This window comes from Ixodes scapularis, unplaced genomic scaffold (genome assembly GCF_016920785.2).
Source record: "Ixodes scapularis isolate PalLabHiFi unplaced genomic scaffold, ASM1692078v2 PGA_scaffold4__175_contigs__length_147842914, whole genome shotgun sequence".
Lineage (NCBI taxonomy): Eukaryota > Metazoa > Arthropoda > Arachnida > Ixodida > Ixodidae > Ixodes > Ixodes scapularis.
In genome coordinates this window covers 144,856,591-144,878,744 of record NW_024609879.1, presented here as the reverse complement: position 1 = coordinate 144,878,744, position 22,154 = coordinate 144,856,591, and the positions used below count along the sequence as shown (strand labels likewise).

Genomic DNA, 22,154 nt, shown 5'->3' with positions numbered 1-22,154 from the left:
TAAATATTGGTCAGAAAATGATTCTTTTTTTCTTTTCTGGTAGATCTTTTTTATATAAATATTGCCGTCCGCAAAGCCGAGAAAGCAACGCTTGGTCACGGTCCTCTAGAAGATTCTCGTTCATTCTCGCACCAACCGTAACCAACGGGCTGACGGAGCAACTAAACAAGACAGTCGCCGACATGATTTCGATGTACGTGGACGTGGAACACAAGACGTGGGATGAAGTGTTGCTCTACGTCACGTTTGCGTACAACACGGCGATTCAAGAAACTACCGGCATTACACCCTTTCAGCTGGTGCACGGCAGAAAGGTGACGACGATGCTCGACGCCATGCTGCCCCACGACCCGACGGACGACGGCACCGACGACGCCCAGCTGGTCACCCAACGAGCAGAAGTACACCAGCTAGCCCGTCTTCGGATAAATGACCAGCAACGTGTGGACGCTGGCCGGTACAACCTTCGCCGCCGCGACGTGGAGTTCCAGCCCGGAGACAGGGTATGGGTGTGGACGCCCATTCGCCGCCGCACACTCAGCCAGAAACTGTTAAAACGCTACTTCGGACCCTACAAGGTCATCCGCCGCCTTGGGGTCTTGAACTACGAGGTGCTCCCCGACGGAACTCGCCCATCAGGACGCCGCCAGCGACGACCCGAAGTCGTCCACGTAGTTCGACTCAAGCCGTTCTACGCGCGTTAGGATTGTGACACTGCATGTTTATTTCGTTTCATCGTAAATGTTATAGCCATTTCCGTTTTCCTTTCGCTTTGCATCGGGGCGATGCACTTTTAAAAGGGGGGATAATGCCGCCCGCAAAGCCGAGAAAGCAACGCTTGGTCACGGTCTTCTAGAAGATTCGCGTTCATTCTCGCACCAAACGTAACTTTCCCTCTGCTTTGTTATTCTCGAAAGTGTCAGTTCATCCTCGCCCCGAGCGCGGGACACTCGAGCCTCCTTTGCCGAACTTTCGAGATAGTGACGTACCGTAGATAAGCAGCTGCCCGCATCCTTGTCAAGTCAGTCTCGCTCTCTGTATCGCCGCTGAATCGCCGCCTGCTTTTCTGCTGCCTCGACGCTCTTTCGTTACTTATCTTTGGTTGGCACAAGTTCGCCCAGTAAACCTTTATTTTCAGTTCACTGTTCGGCTTTTCGTCACCTTCATTCGTGACAATATATAGTTGTCCATTTAGAAAGAAACAAACAAAAAAACGTTATTTTTTATTGTAGTGTTTCCTTGAGAAACACATGGAATTACGCAATCTAATTGGCTAGTAAACGAAAATGAGATTCGTCAGACTCGCCATGCCTATCACTTTTTGAGAATGACATGTCTTTATAGCCAACAAACTTTGGAACTGAGTGCATCTATCTTTCGCAATTAGATGATTGAATAAACTGTGTGCCTGTATACATAAATGCCACAATTCACTTTTTCCGCTAGCATTAGATAAAAGTGTTGCCCTTGCTGGCCTGAGCTGGTGTGTAGTAATACAGACAATAAGAAAGGGAGCGGTAGAAGGCAATCACTCAGAGCGCACCCTAACTTATGCGTCGGCGGGTGGTTAGAGTGACACCCTACGGAAGAATAGTTGAGCACCGATTCAGTATTTCCGCTAAACTTATCGAGAAACGTTTTTACGCTAAATATAGCAGGTAAGAGCAGAACTGTGCGTAATCATGCAGCACTTAAGCTTAGACATAATTTGCTCCAGAATGGTTCCGAGCTGGAAAAATTGGTAATATGAAGTTCGACAGACGTCTGAAGAGGTAACAGGAATCTCGGCTGGTATCACAGCGAAATTATTGTTTGCCATCAAGTGGCGCGGGGGAATAGTTTGTTTTATTTCTTTATAGAATGACTCGTGATTTAATACTTTACAACAAAATTGCTGTAATAAGAACAAAAAACGTATTTAATTATTGCGAAATCCGCAAATATATGCTGATTGTGCTTAGATTTGATCATGCTTTAGAACATTGCTTTGATCGATATATTTTTACTTCATTTATATACAAAGGAGGGAGATAGGGCAAAAAACTGCATAGCTTGCAGCTTGACGTGGCCCTATCTCAGTGTGGAAGAAAAGCGGCAGAAACATTTCAGACAACACAAGCAAAAAAAAAAAAAAAATAAACTTAACCTTATTATATCGATTAGCTGCAAAGAACACCGTTATGATTTTGTTTCTAAAAACTCATCTCGTAGGATACCCTTTGCCTTTTTAGTAAGGTCAATATTTTCACCCTCAAGCTGATTTAAAAGTGATGATAGCGTATATTTTAATGAGGCTAATCTATAATTAGTATGGGGTTCGGTAATACACCAGTTCTCTCTATTTCTAGTTCCATACGTCTTGTTTGTTCTCACCAGGCATTATAGTACAAAAAGAAGAAAAAAAAACTAATTTTGTTTTACTGCCGTATTGTAGACTCCCATCAAATGATAGCTGTTTAAATGATTATCTTATCGTTAAACGTATTCAGAAGAGTGTTAATAACAAACATTTTCAATCGTGCGAAATAGTTTCTTCTGTGTTACAAGTAGTGTTGTTAAGTTTTGTTTCGTTGCCTTCTTCCACATGTAATCTGTGTAGATCAGAAAATAATACAAGAGCATACTGATAGGAGTCATATAACTACGTTGTATGTGTTGATTCAAGTAGACAATATGAATTTTAGATAATGCGTTAACGTGGCAAACATACTATTTACTATTTATAGCACACTTCACCTTTCAACGGCGTTGCTTAAATGACTCTATAATTCATTTGAACTTTGCTACAGACAGCTTACTTAAATTGTTGTTGCCTCAAGGGTACGCGCGCATAAAAGTGCCGAATTTAATGAAAATATTTGTGTGTGCTGTGCATCGAGTATTAAATATAATTCTATTCTAATTTGTTGCAAAATGTTAAAAACGTTGGAGAAGAATGGAGACGAGTGCCGACAATAACTGAAGGATATAATGGGTATACATTTCACGCAACATTTAAAAACAAGTAAAACTTTTGATATTTATAGTTTCAAACGTAATATTTCAACATAAGCCGAACTATTATCTTTTTTTCAGGTGAATTTAAGATACTTGAGCGTTGATAACCCCAAAGTGAAGTTTAAATTTATGGGAAGAGAGACACTTTCGGTAAGTATTTCAGCTTAGGTTAGTATATACACAAACAAACATCTCACAATACATTCACCTAAAGCTTTTAAGAAATGACAGATCTGACCAAACTATATCTCTCTTACAACGACTACTTTGTTTTACGAACATATCTTGGAGAGCCTAAGTTTTCTCAAAGCTCTCAATTTAAGGATTTAAACCAGAAATTTGCAATTAGCAGTTTTTAATGGAAATGTAAGCTGTCGAATACGCGAAGTCACATATATTCTAGTCATATCTATTTTCGACAAATTGTCTTTAAGTAGAAGCAACTTCTCTTCGGCTACAGCAATGGAGCAATATGAATTGGCACAACAAAACGATCGTTCGAATAATCGATCTCTGTATTATACATATCTGCCAGAAACGTAATTTAATACTGCTATAACCAGGATATGGTAATGTAATAGTGTTTTGAACGTAAACATTTATTATCCGTATCTCGACACAACTCGTACCCCTGCTATGATTATTTTATTTCATTATCAACGTTACAAATATCTATTGATATATTACAGGGGAGGAGAAAAAGTAGGAAGAGGAAATATTCGCTCCTGATACTTCTGTGTTTGTTCATTTATATATATATATATATATATATATATATATATATATATATATATATGATTGACTTTTAACCGAACTTGCATTTTTCTTTCTTAAATTGTATGCCTGGAACTGTGACAGGGCACTTTTCACTTTATGTAAACAATCGTCAAAATCTGCTTTCAGAATGTCATCTAAGTAGCATGATTCGCGATCTGGCATTTTCAACACTTCATCCATCACTGCCTGAAAGATGCACAGGGCAATCGTGATGCCGTAGGTTGAGCGAGTGTACTTGAACAGTCCCAGGTGCGTGTTGACAACGACTAGCGACGGGCTCTGGATGCAGTGCGAGCAGCTAATAGGCAGTAGGGAGGCCATGAACCAAATATTTGCGTCCGGAGATCATTACGAACAGATCTTCGATAACGAGAAGGCGGTAATGATCTGTTCGTGAGAACGGACTGAGCGTCACATTGAAATCACCACGCACCCGGACTTGCTCGTTCGTTTTTGGCACAACTACAAGGTGCGTCGCAGGGTCACTTTGCTGTCCAGGTACAAGAGCTCCTGGTTTTACGACAATCTGCAGCTCTAATGAAACGGCTTCTCTGAACGAGAACGGCACTTTTCGCGCTTTGCGAACTAGCTGTGTGCCCCCTTTTTTAGAACCAGTTTCATGCGCTACTCTCGGTTTGGCCCATCGTAGGCTCAAAAACCGTAGCGTACTTTTTAAGCAGCGCCGACATTTTGTCTAGGCACGTATCCACGCACAGTAGATCCGTCCGACTTCAAAGCCGTCAGCCAGTCACGTCCAATCAACGCAGTGCTGCCATTGTCGCGTGTCTTCATGACAATAAGCAGAAGCTGGTTTTGCTCACCGTTATGTTTGACGGGAACACACAGCTTCCCGGCCACTGCCAGTGGCGTTCCGTCATAGGTGTTTAGCTTTAGACGGCATGGCTCTAAAGGTAGAGTGGGCTAGTACTTACTGTACATCTTCCGGTACACTCGAGATCGCCGCGCCTGTGTCTATCTGCAAGCGCAGTATCTTCTAGGCTACTTCCAAGGAAATCTCGTAACGTCTTGAACACCCTTCACTAGAATGAGCATTGTACAGCCCAACTTTGTCCCGGTCAAATTCCTCCACTACAATGTTTGCAGTCTCCGGCTCCACCCCTGCACATTTTCGCGAAATGCCCGTAACGCTTACAAGAACCGCAGCGATACTTGCGAAATTTGCAGGTGAGCTCCTCGTGCGCTCAGCCGCACCGGAAACAGTTTGATGACTTCGACGCTCTTGCTCTGGATGATCCAGCCGTAGCAGACGATTTCTCCCGTCGCGGTGGGCGTTCCCCATTGTCAGGATTATGGTGGAGAGCACTGACTGTGCCTTGGGCATGGCTGGGCTGATATTACTGGCTTTCTTTGCAGGCCAGCTCGATACTCTTCGCGATATCCCAGGCATTTGCGAACGCCAACGTGCTCTTCTTTGGCAACTGCGCTTGGGTTTCTGTGTCGCTAAGCCCGGCAACACAACGATCCCGACCAGCGTCGTCCGAAATACCCCGAAGTCGTACGACGCCGCCAATCGCTTCAGCTCTAGTGCAAAAGTTACCACATTTTCCCCCGGTTGCTGGAACCATCACTTCAAGGCCGACGACCAGTTGGCGCTTCCACTTTCGCTTCCTCCTCTCCCCCCTTCTACCCTGTCCACCGTTGCCTGTTTTCTCCTCCCCCACGGTGAGGAGGATCTTCTGCCTTGCAGAATCTTGAATCTGGTCGTCGGCCTTTAAAGGGGCCCTGCAAGCACTTTTTTACTAATTTTTAATTTGCACCAAACCTGAGCGCACTGAACTTAGTAACTTAGTGAAACTTTTATTTTCTTGAAATTCGCTTTATTTTAAAAGTTATAGGCAAATCAAAATTACAAAAACAAGTAAAAAATAACCTCCCTCACGACGTCCTTGGTTGCTTGAGCGGCCGTGAACTAGAGGAGGGGTAGTGAGCTCATCGCGAGCGCTCACAGCTGCCGCATTCCGTGTCGACGGCGCGAGGGGGCGCCACTAAAGCGTATTCTGGACAGGCTGTATGCAGCGGGCAGCCAGAGCGGCTCTCATTGCCTTTGCTGCGTGATTAAACACTAATTCGGCATTACACTTCATTGGCCACAAACGACAGCAAACACGGGGTAAAGATCAGTTCAGAGTGGGAGCCACTTCGCGTTGCCATACCGCGAAACGGCCAAACCGCAAGACAAAGCATCTCGCCGACGGCCTTCGGAAGGCTCGGAGCCGGTCGGATCCTCCTGCCCAAACGACCGCAGCGCTGCCGCGTACATCCGGGACCTTTCCGTGTCGGCGCCTGATCCCACTACATCTTTCTAGTATGCGCCGCCTTTTCCACCGCTTGGTGGCGGGAATGTCGACGGGTCATTTCTTGTTTCCGTACTTTATAGACTGCATTTGTTTCTTTTCTCATCTAAAATAGTGAACAAAAACTACTTTTATAAGTAATTGAAGCAGTTCGCGACACTTATATTTTGTATTTCGACTAAAAAGAAGCTTTTAGCGGCTCTGACCAGTAGTAAGCCCAGGACCAAAGACGTCACATTTTGCGCGCTTTCGGTACCGCGGGTCGCCCTCGTCGGTGGAGGAGGTTTCTGCGTCGTCCGGTTAAAATATGACGCACTGATATTTAGTTACTCTCTCCGTGCCCCCTGGCTTGCCCAAACTTCAAGAGACGTGGAAACCACAAAAAAGGTAAATGCTTAAATATGATTGCAGGGCCCCTTTAAGGGGGGACATGGCCTCGGAATTCAAAATTTTCAGAAAAAATCTTTTTTTCAAAAATGATATGTTTATGCTTATTAACTTCCAAAGAATAGTTTCAGAAATTTTCATTTATAAACATGTAGGATTTATCTCAGAATAAATTATTTTTGACCTGTCGGCAGCCCTCTGAGTCAGCAGGGAGCAAGTTTTTTGCGTTTTTTATTTAGCGCTGCTTCATACTCGTTTAACATAGCCAGAGCATCTCACCCTCATTGGAAATACCATTTACTCTAGATTTAGCCCGTAGAAGCTTTCCAAGTTTAAAAGTATCAATGGCCAGGAGGACCCAATACATCCAAACAGAAAAAATTCTGAAAATTTGGTATTAGCAATCTTATTGGTGGAGACCTGAAACAGGGTTTACGATTGCTCCTTCCCGGTGACGTGATATTGTGCCATCTTCAGTAACGCCCCTTTACAGTACCTTCCACTTCAGATCCTATTCCTGCTTTGCTGCTCTTCCTCAGTGTGATTTTCCTCTTAGTTCTTGTGAGTTTATCTGTCAGGGAATGCCGGCTACAAATGTCAGCGTGCCTACAAACAACACAAACTGGAAGCTATTGCCAGGGGAATAGGGAAGTCTCAAAGAGGAAGGTGCTAACAAAGCGCCAGGTGAATTTTACCTACCTCGGACTCACAGAAAAGAAAGAAACGTAAAGTTCAAACTTCAAATGCATTTTTCTCAGTTTCACTTTTTGACAGGAAATGTGGTATGAGGAAATGTATCATTGGACATTTTGAAAGTGTAAAGATTTTATTCAGTGGTGTCCTGAACTGAAATTTTCTGAGGAACAAGTTAAGGTACTCATATTGTGAAAAGGCTAAATTCTTAATGACAAAAACTGAATATTTTAAAACTCAGAAATTTGTTAAAATAGTTTGCTCTTTTTGGGTGTTATTGTTTTTCTCTAGAATTGCATTTTCTACAATTAATTTTTACCTTAACTTGCACTACGGGTATTCTACTTCACATTAAACCAAACATTTTGTGGATTGCAATTATAATTTTTCTTAAATACATTTCCTAATAAAGTAACTTTTTTCTGGAGCTTGTTAAGCATAGTATGTTGTAGAATCAGCCTATAAGACTGAAACTTTAGATGTCACCAATCCTAATGGGGTTCAATTCACACTGAAAGTTTGAATCAATTTGAGACAATGGTTCAAAAGTTGACCCTCCCAGGCCATGTCCCCCCTTAAAGGGCAACTCCGGTCAATATCCTTTTTTTTTTTTTTAATTTGGGATTACAACTGTTTTCAGCGAAAGCAGTGTCCCTGAATTACAAGGTATTTGTTTCTCGATATTCTGTGTAGTTTTATAAATATTACGGCACCATATTTGGTTTAGTGCGTCCACGCAAAACCGAAACTCTTCGCTAGAGGGATGGTAACACTGATCATCAGCCGTGCGGACGCGACGTGACGTCATAAGGGTGCTCAAGTACGCGGTACAACCAATCAACCGCAGCTCCACCCAACGTTACTAGATGACCACAGTTCTGAAACTTCCGCGGAAAGAGGTACCCCCCTCACTCACTTCAATCCGCCTCCCCTTCGTTCGAAGCGCCATCTAGGTTTTCTTTTAAGGCCTCTGTGTTCCATAGAGTACGGTCGAACGCCATCTAGACGCTGCGCTTTGAAACGTACGTATCCTATAGAATAAACTGCACTTACCAAAGCAGCCGTCTGGCGGCGCGTTCAACGACGGGAGGCGAGTCGTGGTGAGCGAGAGGGTACTGCTCGTACATGCAGCGTCTATGACCATTTCAGTAGGTGAGCTAATCTAATAACGTGTGTTCCACCGCGAGATGACGTCACAAGTGTGCTGCGCCAGTGTTCCTTGATTAAAAGCTGACCCGCTTGCCGCCCACTAAAGAGCAGGTAGTATATTTTATAATTGGTTTTAGACGAATACGCGGCTTTACTTTGACGTAATATTTCGGTTGTGATCATATCTCGTGCCACTAAAGCGACACCAGTCATTTATTTTGGTTTCGTTTTAGACCACAGTTGTCCATTAACCTTGAACCGCCTCGCTATTACTATGGGCTTCGGCGAGTAATGGGCTTTCAATGCCTGCACGTGGGTGCGTAGGTACTGCTTTCTGGTTTTTAGGGTTCCAGTAAAGTTTTCAGAGTCTTGTGGGCCTTCTTTCCTATTGTCATCCTACAAGTTGAGACCTTGAGGTCGTCGCTCACCTTGGAGGCCTTCAACAAGTGTTCGAACCTCTCCACGTAGGACCCGAAGTCCTCGCCTCCGCCCTCGACGAACTGGTCGAACCTTCCAAGCGTTGCCATCCCGGCGTCTTGTCGCGGCACTCTCAGGACACGCTGCTAGTGGCTTCTTGAGAACCGGTAGGAACCCGTGCTCGTCGCCAGTATGTTGCTGCCCAGTGGACGAGGCAGGAGGCAGAGCGACTAACGCGACATGTTTATTCGGCAAACGCAGCCGTATCAAGGACAACATACTGAGCGCTCCTAGCGATCTTATAGAGATAAGGGCTTGTCTCGCTAGTGACTTCATAAGCGCGTAGGCAGGACACCACAAGTTCATTTTGGCAGGAATAACTTTATTCTGAGACGTGAGCGCAGTCTTGACTTCTATTTGGATGAAACACACTTTTCGGCTTTGCAGATCTGGAGGTATACAAGCAGGTGCATACTTTATGGCATTTCAAATTTAACAAACATCAATGAGAGGCTCGGCAGCTGACATGATTGAATATACATTCACGATCACAGACTAATTGACTTAAACATGTAAATGAAGTTTTTAAGTATTGGATTTTACGGCCCATGTTAATATTGGAGTGTTTACGGAAATTAAGATTAAAATGTAGGCCAATTTAAAGATTTTGGAGATGGCAATATATTTTGAGATTGTCATTAATCTGTCTCCGCTTTTCTGTCGTTTCACTTTGATTATTTATTACGAAAAATCACCGCGAGCCGCGTGCACAAAGATGCTATAATTGTCGTGCTTAGTGTTTGGGCACCACGTCATTAGACGCGCTGCAAAGGTAGCGATAACTTGACTTAACCGATTAAGTCAATATGGTAAGTATACGACTGTGAGCAGAATTTCCGGCGCACTCTCTGCATCGTGTTTCACAATCGGGTGACACAACCGATAAAACTGGATAATGAATATCTTGAAAGCCGTTAACATATTTGCAAATTTTTGCAAGCTGTATGCGTCTAACAGCAATTGCCGTCTCAGGAGCAATTGCAATATGACTAATAAAACCACCAATTAATGAGTTACTTGGTACATTTAAGTTTATTGGCCCACTTATTGTGGCGGTTGCTCTTCAACCTAATGTCCGTTGAGCTCAGAAACAAATAGCGAGTACGGTATCAACCTTTACAAGTGAGCCACGTTAAAAGAAATACGTTTACATTTGAAAACCTCACTATGTATATTATCGAGAAAGCTTTTGTACGCGACGGACGAAATGTAGTATTTATCCTACCTTTCCTGGGGCACACGTTGTACCATCTGGTGCCACATCGTTTACTATCCAATATTTCTCATCTTGTACAGGTGTTCTGCATCGCAGTCTACATGTTTTCAGCATATCCTCCTGCAATATATAGTAAGAAATTCATTTAGTGTTTGTTGTTTATGTTTAACTGTAGACATTTATATTGAGTGCGTTTTTTGTCCACTTGGATAAAGACGTGCACGAAATTTTATTCCTAAAAGTATTAACGCTTATAAATGCTTTTAATTATCGAAATTAGAAGCTAATCCTGTTATTAGTATGGCTACTGGGTTCGTTTACTTTTTTATGCGAAAATAAAACCTTAGGTGGTGCTTGTAAATACAAAGTGTGATTGACCTCTATTCACCCAGAGTTAAAAAAGAAACGGAGGGCATGATGAGTCCCAAGCATCTCACTATAGCTGCACAGCAAAATTAATTGTAGCAGTACTCAATCAGAAGAGAGAAGACCACAATACAAAGCAAGATTTGGGAACACAATGAGTCATGTTCGGAGTTTATTAAGCTGCCACTGACTATAACCTAAAAATCAAGGACGTCTGCGTCTCCCCGACAATCTCACGAGTGTTAAGAAATAAATTGACAAGGTGCCCCTTGAACCTTGATTTTTACAAATATAAGACTTATTTCCTCACTGATCAGACGTGTTTCGATTGTGTAGGTTCAGACATGCCGCGTCTTTTGTCATTCACTCGTCACTTGTCTTCAAAGTGAGTTAAGGGGAGCAAGAGGGTCGCCTGATTTAGACATTCCATCAAACGAAACAAAGGTGCGACGGCGCTAATGCGCAGTTCCTAGCCTAGCACGCAGCCGCCTTTTTCACACAGCGGAAAAAGGGGGGGGGGGGGGGGGGGGGGCTGTTAGAGCGCTGCTTTGCCTTCCCCCTCCCCCCCCCCCCCCCCCCCTCCAGCTCCGCGTTGTGCAATGCCATGGTGTAATACGCCACAAAACATGGACAAAACGAAGGAGAACTGGGCACGACCCTGTGTAACTTTCAACTGAATGGTCTATTTAGAGACTACACATTAAAAGATAACTAAAACTGGCACACTGGGCAGAACAGAAAGACATGGTCTAAGCCACAACCCCTCGAATACCGGCGTCATTGGTTTTTGAGACAGGGAAATTCATTATCGTGTAATGACGAAGACGATGCACTCACGCAAGAGTTGTTGTTGCGGAATTTTATTTTAAGATCAACAACTCTCGTGTGAGTGCATTCTCTTTGTCAATAACCGATAAAGATTTCACTATCTGAAGAACCAATGACGCTGGCATTTTAGGGAGGCGGGGTGTTTTAGACCATATCTTCGCCTTCTGCCAAGAGCGTCGGTTTTATTATTTTAACGCTAAAGCCTTAACTGCCCCGTGGAGCAAAGGCGGCGTCATCTGCTATCTGTAGCAGCGAAAAATGGCACTAATACCCACCGGCTGAGGGAAACGATGCTTAAAATCCCATTGGCTGAGCGAAAAGGCACGTAGATTCTGATTGGCTGATCGGAACGGCACATAAATTTCTATTGGCTGCAAAGCGGAGACGCCTCAGAAAAAAAAAAAAAAGGAAACACAAAGAAATGCAGCGCACCGCAGATGCTTCGTCACGGAAGGCGGAAGGGCACTCAAGGTCAAAGCGGACGCGCCTCAGAAATAAAACGCAAAGAGAAGCACAGCAAAGCAGATGCATCGTCACAGAAGCCGTGGAGCCGTCGGGAATGCCGCGCAGTGGGGGAGCCTGATTTCACCGCTGGAGCGATGTGAAAAAAAGGAAGACGTGGCGTGCTGCTTGTAGGAATGCACTGCATGTAGGAACCCGTTCGCATTCCTAGACGTAAGCGATCTTAAAGAGGCACTGAAGTGGTTTTTGAGTTGGTGTTTTGATGATGACAGCTGAATTTAGACGCCCTAAGTCTCCCTACAAACCAAAAAGTATTCATACCTGCGATTATTTTTTTAATAAAAATGTAATTGAAGGCCGCCAAACCTCGGATCCATCCGAAAACGAAACCACTCTCATTGGTCCTCGCACTCTTATCAAAAGGATCTCGGGCCAATGGCGTTGGACGACGTTCCGTCGCGCAGTGATCCCGAGGTAGCCGCATCGGTCGAACCTCTTTGTCATTCGAGCTTCGATCATGACGAAGTTCTCTACGCTCGAGGACCTGACGCCGTTAGAGGTGGAACTTCTTCGGCGGACAGCCGACCTGGGGATGATTTCCTATGACGCCACTCCGACGTGCGATGTGGACGATAGCAGCGCTTCGGAGTCATGTTCGGGTTCCGAGGACGACGAAACGCAGACCTTTTCGGGCGTTCTTCGATTTGCGGTTGGGGCAAGTCGTAACCAAACCAACGTTTGACATCGCAGCCTTACGTCTGGTGCCTGATGTCAAACGATGTCGCCACGTTGACTTTCGCCTCGGGAGGACGGGGGAAGGCTGGTTCAGACATGTGCAACGAGCGAGTACCCACGACTGCGTCCGTTGCAACCGGAGCGACCGGAACGACTACTCTGCGCCCGCGTACACACACCTGCAACCACTGCAACAAGCGCAGGGGGTCGTCAGCACGGCGACCGCTTCTATACGCCGCCGTCAGCTGGTTCAGCGGCCCCTCTAAAAAGGGGACGCACTGCTACTCAATGCCGTAACAGAATATAGACAGACAGTTTTCTATAGCCTAAAGCTTTATTATTATTTTTTCTTGATAGGCTCGCAGGGTACAGTGGATGTAAAAAGGAAAATAAAAAGATGCAGACCGCCGTCTTGAACGATCACGACTAATACACGACATTGCAATGGTACAAATATCGCCACACGCCTTTTCTGCGATTATAAAAGACAATGTAATCTTAGCAGCGATATAGCGACGTAGAAATATGATTTCGTGATCAGATAGACGTTGCGAGCGTTCAGGATTGATAACGCTAATCACTTTTCTCCGGTGATGAAAACGCGTGAAAATTCGCATCCTTTATACGGTACGTGCCAGTAATACCTTGAACTTGAGAACACGCATGAAATGCGCCAAATAAGAAATCCGGGCGATGTTCGAGGACACAAATGCTTAGAAAGCACCACCGTAGTCGAAGTAAACAAACACGACGGCACGGGCGTTTCTGCCGTCTTGAGAGTGCCTCCACGACATCGACGCACGCGTAGGTGGATCTTCCCTTCTAGTACGTGCTGGGTTATCATAGCGACACACGACGAAAATTCACAGCCAAGGATAGCGCTTTTACGCGGAACGATGAGCTTTCACCCCGCCGTCCACGCCGCCCATCACCACCGACGCCATGTTTGCGGATAGAAGGAGCCGGCCGGCCCGCGACCGGCACGACCGGCCGACCGGCCTGCAACGCGCGGAGATACCCCTTAGCGAAAAGTCGTTCGAAATCAGTACACTCGAAGTGTACTGAAGTATACTAAAAGTATACTTTCAGAGCGGTCTTTGTACTGATTGTATACTTTAAGTGTACTTAAAGTATACTTCCAGTAAAAATGGCGGAGGACTGAAAGTGTACTCGTCCGTACAAAACTAGTACATGTAGTAGAATCGTAGTGCCCACGGTAAAAAGTAGTTCAAAATTAGTATACAAGGAGTGCACTCAAGTGTACTAAAGGCTTACTTTCAGTGCTTGCAGTCGGCGTACTCAAATTATAGTAATGGGTATGTATATATATATATAGATATATAGTGCGATTGTTAACATCAACACACTAAAAACGCGATAGGCCGATGCCGTTTTCACAGAATATTTGTGGGGCTCGGTGGACATTAGATGAGTAAATAAACGTCACAGTACGTTGTCTAATTAGCTTTTTTTAATTGACAGTGTAATTGACCATGTTGAATTTTCAATTTTAAAGGGGCTATGAATAAACTCTAGCCCAACTGAAACAATTTGCGAAAAGGTGACGAGTTTTGGGTTATTCATAGCTATGAATAACTCAAAATAATCCGGTGTTTTTGTAATGCAGGTCTCAGCGTAACAATACGCTGTTTCAGATATCTGCATCCACAGCAATCAAAAAGACAGGAGGCAAAAGAAACCACAGCTAATAATGGGGACATAAGATCCTCCACCTTGCATGGTCGCATGCAGCGCAAATCAACTTCCGAACCGCGTAAGCGAAGTGATGTTATGAATGGAAGCTCGCTCTGAAATTGGCTGGAGATATCGGCGCCTTTATGCAACAACCTCAAGTTTTCACCGAAAGTGTTTCATGGTGTAGATTTCTCTTGCAAAACTCTAAATGAAAAGGGATTGACAATTGCAACAACGAACAACACCGTCGATCGAGATTTCCACACTGTAAAAAATGGACGTAAATTTAACGTGTCTTTCCCTCGTCAAAAAAGACGGGCACGCTCATTGTTTCAAAACACGAGGTTACCCTCATTATTCATGTTCCGCGAGAGCCGATCCTTCCAGAAAAGCCGAAATACCAGCGGTGCAAGCATGCGCTGATGAATCAAAATAGCCTCGGCGACAAGGGAGAAATGGCTTGAGATAGTTTCGGTTTTACACTGAAAAATAAAACCGAAAGTTTAGATAAAACCTAAGATAGACTAAATGGTTTGTTAATTTTTTACGAATATAATAAAGTAACATTATTATTATTAATATATTGATGTGCATAGTTTTGTCTTAAAAAAGAAAAAAAGAACAAAAAGAAGATACTTTTGAAAACTGCGCAAGACCATCGCTATTGCAATCAGCTTCCGTTCGGCCGCCGTTGGAATTCCGGGGAGTTCGAGCATCGCATCCTTTTTACGTTTTAGCCGTTTTTGCGGATATTTTACATACCTTACTTACGAATACCGTGTTCAATAATAGCAAGCGATTACTGAGAGCTGTGAGACACAGCGTCGCAAGTGGCGGATAGTCATGGCCGACTGGTGCAAGCGAAGGTGAGGAAGTTCCTTTTGTTTCTGCGAAGTGCGCCGCTGTTTCAAACTTTGTCTTGTACCGTGTGCTTGCTAAGCTATGCTGGACTCTCACTATGCTCTACCCGGTTTTATTTCGTTATTTGAAAAGAGCGTATCTTCAAAATTTATGGCTCTCTCCGCAGAGTGAGAAAGATTCACGTGCGGCGGAACCGAGGGCCAGCCGAGGGCCTGTCCTGGGCGCCGTCCTATACGACGGTCGCCCGACGAGGCTTTTGCGCAGCGTTCAAGTACAGTCTGACGGCAGTTCAAGCAATCACAGGTCATGCTAGTTCTGAGGTGTGGTTCCAACAGTCTCTCGTCAACGATTTGTTTCATAAAGCGTTAGCGTGAAAAACGTTACAAGGGCGAGCAGCATGATTTATTGCCCGTGCTGATGCCTGTGCCGTAGAGACGGACGATCTCTGCGTATGCCGAAGCGGCACGCTTTCCAAGTTTGCGATTTTGTGTTGTGAATAAAGTGAGTTTCTATGTCACGTTTTTTAGTGGCGGCGAAAGCCGCTACAAAAGGCAGAGCAGTTCGAAAAAGCAAAAGCATGAAAAAAATGTTAAAAGGACCTGAATATTCGATGGAGTTAAAAGACTACCAACGTACCAACTCGCCCAGTTATTCTTTGTCAAAGAATAATAGCGAATACTAATATATTAAATAAATGCCAACTTTTAATTGGTTAGAAATTTATAACTGATGCAGTACAGCCCTACCCTGCTCTAGTGCTTTTATGATATCAGATAATGTGTAAATATATCGGATAGTTCATAGCAACCATTTATGTCCGACCCATTATATTGAATATTTTCTCTAAAAGCTCGAAGTTATATAAAAAAGTACTTATCATAAATCAAGCCGCACCACTGATTGTGTAATAGCGTATGACTTGTATGTGTGTTCACAGCAAAAGAAAAGGAGGCATTAAGAAAATGCCAATCATTTTGTTTGCTCTGTGTTAGAGCTTCTTTCAGGTATCAGGTTTTCAGAAACGATATTGCCCGATTTTCCTCGCCCTTTTGTCAGGATGAAGTTGTTACTATCTTGCCTTCCTCACATAGTGGTCCTTTGAGCGAATTATGTGATGTTATATCATAGAGTGGCCATAGGCTAATTTTCTCTTCTCTTTTTACGCAGGATGTAATGGCATACCATCATCACAAAGGAGAGTGTACAGTGAGGCAGGCTTGGAAACTTGAATAAAGTGATAAGTAGGATTTTAATTTCTGTCTTATCAATTACGTGAAGAACACTGACCATAATGTTTGTATGCTACACATACATACTTTCAGTTGAAAAATGCAGTGCACCTCTTCTTTATGGCTTTTCTCACACAGTTTCAGAAGACGCCGGTACGTCATTCTCACGAGGAATAGAGCTGCCAAAGATTTCCTCGTTAATTTCCTGACTCATTTTTAAGAGTGCATCTCCCGGTGGTGGCGCCTCTGCATTATCATCATCAATTGAGTTGTCAACGGCGTTTCTTAACATTTCACGAGAATTGAGCTGTATAAGATGAAATTTCACAGGTTGGAATACAGCCGTTCAAAGAAACACCTTTGAAAAGTCAGCTTTTTAAATGCAGGCGGCGATTTTTCTGGTCAATTTGAGACCGTGCTTTCCATTCAAAACGCCCGACATACACGGCGTCCCAGATAACTTGCACCATACTTAAGAAACACCGGAGGGCTCTGCAGGAGTGAAATCAACTGTCGTTAGCAAGTGAGCAAGTGAAGCAAGTGTCTTGAGAAAGTGCACAGATTTTTTTAATGCGCCTGGTTATGTAAATAACTAAGATTATTGAGCTAACCTTTCGAATATTCTTTTAAGGGCCAAGATGTTAATTGTAAAGTTGCCGGGCGCATTGAGAAACACCCATTTAAAGTGTTTGAAACATAATACGTTTTCGTACTTTTTTCTGGCCTTCAAAGCACGCACATTCCCGGCGCGCTCGCACGCCGTGATTGGGGAAGCGAGTTGTCACGCGGTATTTTTTTGCTTATGGTATACTACATATGTACTTGGGGTGTACTAAAGGTACACTACTTTGTTTCATAAAAGTGTGAAACTAGTACGATTTCAGTACATACCCTAAGTTCACTATTAGTATACTTTCAGTATACTTTCAGTATACTGATTTTGAACGACTTTTCGCTAAGGGACGTGCGCTTCCGCGCATCCCTGGGGAACGGGAAATTCACCCCCCGCGGAGGAAGGCAAGGAGAAAACGTAGTCCCTTGTTTGTGAAACGATAATTGCAGTATCGCGTATTCTAGACTAGAACTATGTTACGTCTTGTGAAATTATCATGCACAACATATGTAAATGAACTGAAACTTGTTTCTTTAGCGAAACTTTACGAAGACCGCCAAAATTTTCAAACAACGATAATTTCATTGGTCCTCGCAAGTACAGAAAAGAGTCCGCACGTATTTTATTCATGCGTGATTAATAGGCGGTTCTGCCTTCTAAAACTGAAGATACTCAATCACTGACACTCCCTTAACAACATCGTACCAAAAAGTAGCTTCTCCAAAAACCGCTTGAGTGCCCCTTTAAGAGTCGTCGTTTAATTTTTTTTAATGTATATCTTCCAAATAAACCATTACTTCGAAAGTTACTTCACGTCCTGTAAGTTCTCCCTCGTTTTCGTCGGTGTTTCTTGGCGTATTCCACCATGATTGGCAACCAACTAGCCCAACTAGCCATCCCTACGCTTTGCAGTCGGTCGCACGCGCTACGAAGTCAAGCCAACACCTTTGATTCGATGCCGTCACTCTCTCCCGTGGTTTGTGACCAACACCAGCAGGATCAAGCAAGGTCCGTTCAAAGCAACCCTTATACGACGTGAACGAATTTGTCTGCTGTTTTACGCACGTCGTGCGTTTGTTGACAGGCCAAACGCAGCCAAGTGGTTCTGTTTATCTCCGACCTGAATGAATTACGAATGAGCTTGGCTGCCTCGTCATCGCGCATTCCCTGCATGTTTGCCGCGTTGTTCTCTGATAGGCGTGCCTCTCCCTTCGTTCCCATGAGCCAAAGAAGCAGTTTGGCACAATTGCTTGCTGTATACACCAACACAGTGTTTGCAAACAAGCCGGCTTTGCCCAGGTGTTGGCACTGCGCGTGCGCAGAAATCGAATTCGGGAGGAGAGCAGCGTTTGCGCATGCGCATTACCGACAGCAGCGCCGCCGCTGTGGCGTGACGTCAGTGAGTTGAGTCGGTCTATGCACATTTCCATGAAACGCTCCCTGGCCGCCGCCATGTTGCTGGTGATGATGCAGCCGGTGCGACCCCCGCGCCCCCTATCAGCTAGAAATATTCTGCCACACTTTTGAACTCTTGAATCTCCGCCTAGATTTGGCGGTTTTGCATTTCAAGTATTCCGACATCTCTTAGAAGTTTCCTCTTTAATATTATTTCTTTACGCATACTATCCTTATTTGGTTATCAATAAGCAGTTTTAGCGAGTCGTTCTTGAACCACGCGGTTTCGATGTCACGAACGGTGCAGCCGCTTCGTTCCCTGAAGCTGTATGTAGACTTCAACGCGTTGTAGGGCATCGTAACGTTCCTGCAACAGTTTCATCGATGACAATGACTGCGCTTGACAGGCAGTCTCATATTGTAGTGAACACACAAACGTGTAAAACGTTCTGCAGCGTGAAAATCTGTGGCTCGCGTTTGTCGGCGCACACTGTTGTAAACAAGACGGCCGAGGTAGTATTTACCCGTCTGAATTTCAAGAGCTGTGAAACTAGATAGAGTAAAATGTGTCCGAAAGAGTACCGAGGTAAATGATCTGTCTCTATCGACTTGAATTTGGACGATCGTTTACGTCGTGTGAAGTATAGAAACAGATCATTCAAGGTCGCCACGGCGGCTCGTTAACCTGAAACTGGAAACTTTAATCAGAGGCGCAGTTTACAGCATTCACGATCGCTCGCCATTGGGAGTGGTCTTGGAAATGATATGGTTCGACTTCTCAGAGGGATGATTTCAACTTCTTTGGAACGCGCAGGAAAACGAGCTGCGACGGGCGCTCGTCTCCCGGCGGTGGAGGGCAGCAGTTCCGGCTCCGCTTTTCTTCGCCGTCTGCATGGCGCAGATGTTCTCCGCTAGGCCGAAAGCGCACCGTCCCAACCAACGCGCATGGTTCTGACTCAGAAGGCGCGACGGAAACAGCCCAAATGTCACGAATTATGCAACTTCCGGGAAGCGCACGACCGGCGCGCGCACAAAAACGCCTTGGTTTGGATCAGGCTTAATACTCCCTACTGACAACTGTTCTCCCCAAACCCTGAAATTATCCGCGTAGAGACCTTCTCATTCATCGCCAAAACAGCAGTTGACGTGAACGAAGCAGTCGCGTCCGTTTCTTCACCTCGGTGCTGGTGTTGTGAACAAAAGGAAACTTTGCCCAAAACGTGACCCAAAACGGGGTCCTAGATTCCGTCCGATAGCCGAGATGTGACTGTCGTCAAATGTTACGATGTTTTTTGTTTTTTGTTTTATTTTTCTTAAATACATTTTTTTTTTCGGATGACGCTGCACCGTCTGGTGCGTACAATATGTTGTTCGAATGATGACACTCGCTAAATTTCATGTCCGACTTTTGTCATGTAGACCGATAATTACGTCACTTTTGAGTTTGAAATAAGGATGCCTTTCGGCTATCTTCTGTTGTAAATTATTTTCGACATTTAAGCGCGTTGTCGATTCGCACGGCTGGGTGGCGGCGCCGTCAAAACACATCATAAAATAAAGCAAACATTCCAGTCGCATTCGTTTTGTCGCGATAGCGACGATAAAAATAACGCTATACGCCGCTATAGCGTCGTGGGCTTCGCCGTTGCCATCGGCGTAGCAGCGCGCGTTGCATTATGGGACGCCACAAGCATATACACCAATTCAATTCCCCGCTAAATTTTTGTTTGTTTCATATGTCATTGGGAAAACACATACACAATGATACGAAAAGGGAGGGGGAAAGGGGAAAATTTGGCCACCAGCAGTGCCTGAAATTGAACGTAAGCAGGCAGGGTCTATTGAAATGTACAGTCCACTTTGTTAGTGTTAGCAGGGACGCCAATGAGAGACTAGCCTCAAACCCAGCGAGTGGGCTCGAAAAAAGTTTTCTTGTGCCTTGGCCGAGTGTTTCTTAGAAAGGTGTATAAAGCTATAGTTTTAAAAGTAAGGTACCTACGCAGGCACTTCTACGAGAAAGAGAAGCTTCACACGAAAATGAGTGACAGAAGGCTACAAAAGGCAGTATTTGTTCGGGTCAAAGTGATATTTATCCATGTTGTTTATCCGATTGAATGGTAAGACAAAGCTATTGTAGTTATATGGGCCATTTGCGCTGTCATCTCGAAAAAAGAACTTAACCACCGCTAATACAGACTAGACTCAAGTGATCTGAGATGAAACTGGACAGGTCTTCAACTAAAACAAAACAAAAAAAAAAAACAAGAAAAAAATTAAGTCTTGAGTTACAAAAATCAGCTTAAAAGTAAATATTGATATATGCATAACTTATTTGCAACAAAACGTTGACTTTAACCAATTCTTGCTATTCATAAACTAAAAACAAAATATTTGGTTATAAACTTAAACCAGTAGGTTGCTCAACCTCTGCATTGCGCATATTAATTATACACTCTTCCTAACACAAACGCTAGATAAATGTAGCACACTTTACCTTATCGTCATGAAATCCACCAGACTTATCAGTCTTTTCAAGTTTTCTTTGACAGGTTTCGTTTGCACTCACAATATCTCCAGGCAATCTCTTTTCTTCTTTAAACGTGTACGATTCAGTCATTAGGCATGAAGAGGATTCTAATCTATAAATAAAAAATGCATGCCGATCAAAGGGCGTTAGTCTCATACGCGATTCTGTATGGTTCAGAATGAGGGTTTATGGCAAACTTAGGCTTCTGAAGAGTTGTCAGTGTTGCGAGCGAAAGACTGAAAACGTTCAAGACGGCATGAACATATCAGGAGTTTTACGTTTTTACGCGGCACATAGTAACATAAATTGTAGTAATTGTTTATTTTATTTTTTTTATTTTTGTTTTGGTTTACGTGGGATTGTGTTTTGGTGCTAATTCTTTATTCATCCTGATCCTGCAGCGCCATCGCGCATCATCGCAGGGCCGAAAAACTTTAAAAAATAAGAAAAATAAACATTTTGGAATTTGTAACACCCACAATCCTGCTGAGCGAGACATTCCACTCATTAATAGTTCTAACAAAAAAATAGTTTTTTTTTCAATTTGGTTTTAGTGCGTTTTTTTCTTATCTTAAGAATGTGTTATTTTCTTTGGAGTTATATTTGGAGGAAATAAGTAAGATATGCTATTAATGCCAGTTATATAATTTAATCTATATTATATAAAAAAACTTCATGCTCAAAGTTCTCCGTCTTAAAGGGATACTTCAACAATATTTGAAATATTCCCGTCGTGTTCAAGAATAGGTTGAATATGATCCACAATATCCGTAAATCACAATCGCACGTTTGTATTTTGAGCCTGGTGGCTCTATTTTTCGTTATAAACGGCCCACTCTGGCAAGCGCTCGGAGAAGGCCCAGCGGAGACCACGTGACATCTAACGCAATCGTGACGTAGGTCGTCTCAGGACGAGCAAACCTACGGCGAGACTGACGTCGAGAGGATGGCCTAGTCGTTCCAGCCACCGAAGCGGCTGCTCTTGTACGAATTTTGAGTGACGGGTTAATCTTCTGTAATTTTGTAGGGGGACAATAGCGACTTCTGCGACACACAAAAGGCATTCTCGGGAAGAGGGGAGTTCCTCCTGCCCCTCTTCTTTCGTCGCTGTCGAGCTGTCAAGGTTCCTAGACGGGCATTACAAGCGAGGCGTTAGCGACATCCACCAGGTGCTCTTTGCTAATCGTTTAATTCGTTTTAAAATTCCTTTTCGTGACTTTTTTAACGAGATTTTGGTATGTTGGATGCGATGCTGCTCCTTTGAACACATATTGGCCAAAACAATGAGCGCCGAAATTTCGTTGTAGTACCGCTTTAAAGGGATACTTCAACGAAATTTGAAATATTCCTGTCGTGTTCAAAAATAGGTTGAATATGATCCACAATATCCGTAAATGACAATCGCACGTTTGTATTTTTATCCTGGTGGCTG

The 22,154-nt window shown here is 43.8% G+C and overlaps 1 protein-coding gene across 1 annotated transcript in view; it reads left to right on the top strand.

Annotated features, from left to right (window-relative positions):
• LOC121837881 (venom metalloproteinase antarease-like TtrivMP_A) overlaps positions 1 to 3,234 on the top strand; it is a 45,858-nt gene extending 42,624 nt beyond the window's left edge. The window contains exons 7-8 of the mRNA XM_042293739.1: positions 3,076 to 3,147; positions 3,229 to 3,234. Coding sequence (XP_042149673.1) covers positions 3,076 to 3,147; positions 3,229 to 3,234 — 78 coding nt within the window. The remainder of the gene's footprint in view (positions 1 to 3,075; positions 3,148 to 3,228) is intronic.
• Positions 3,235 to 22,154: the final 18,920 nt, after the last annotated feature.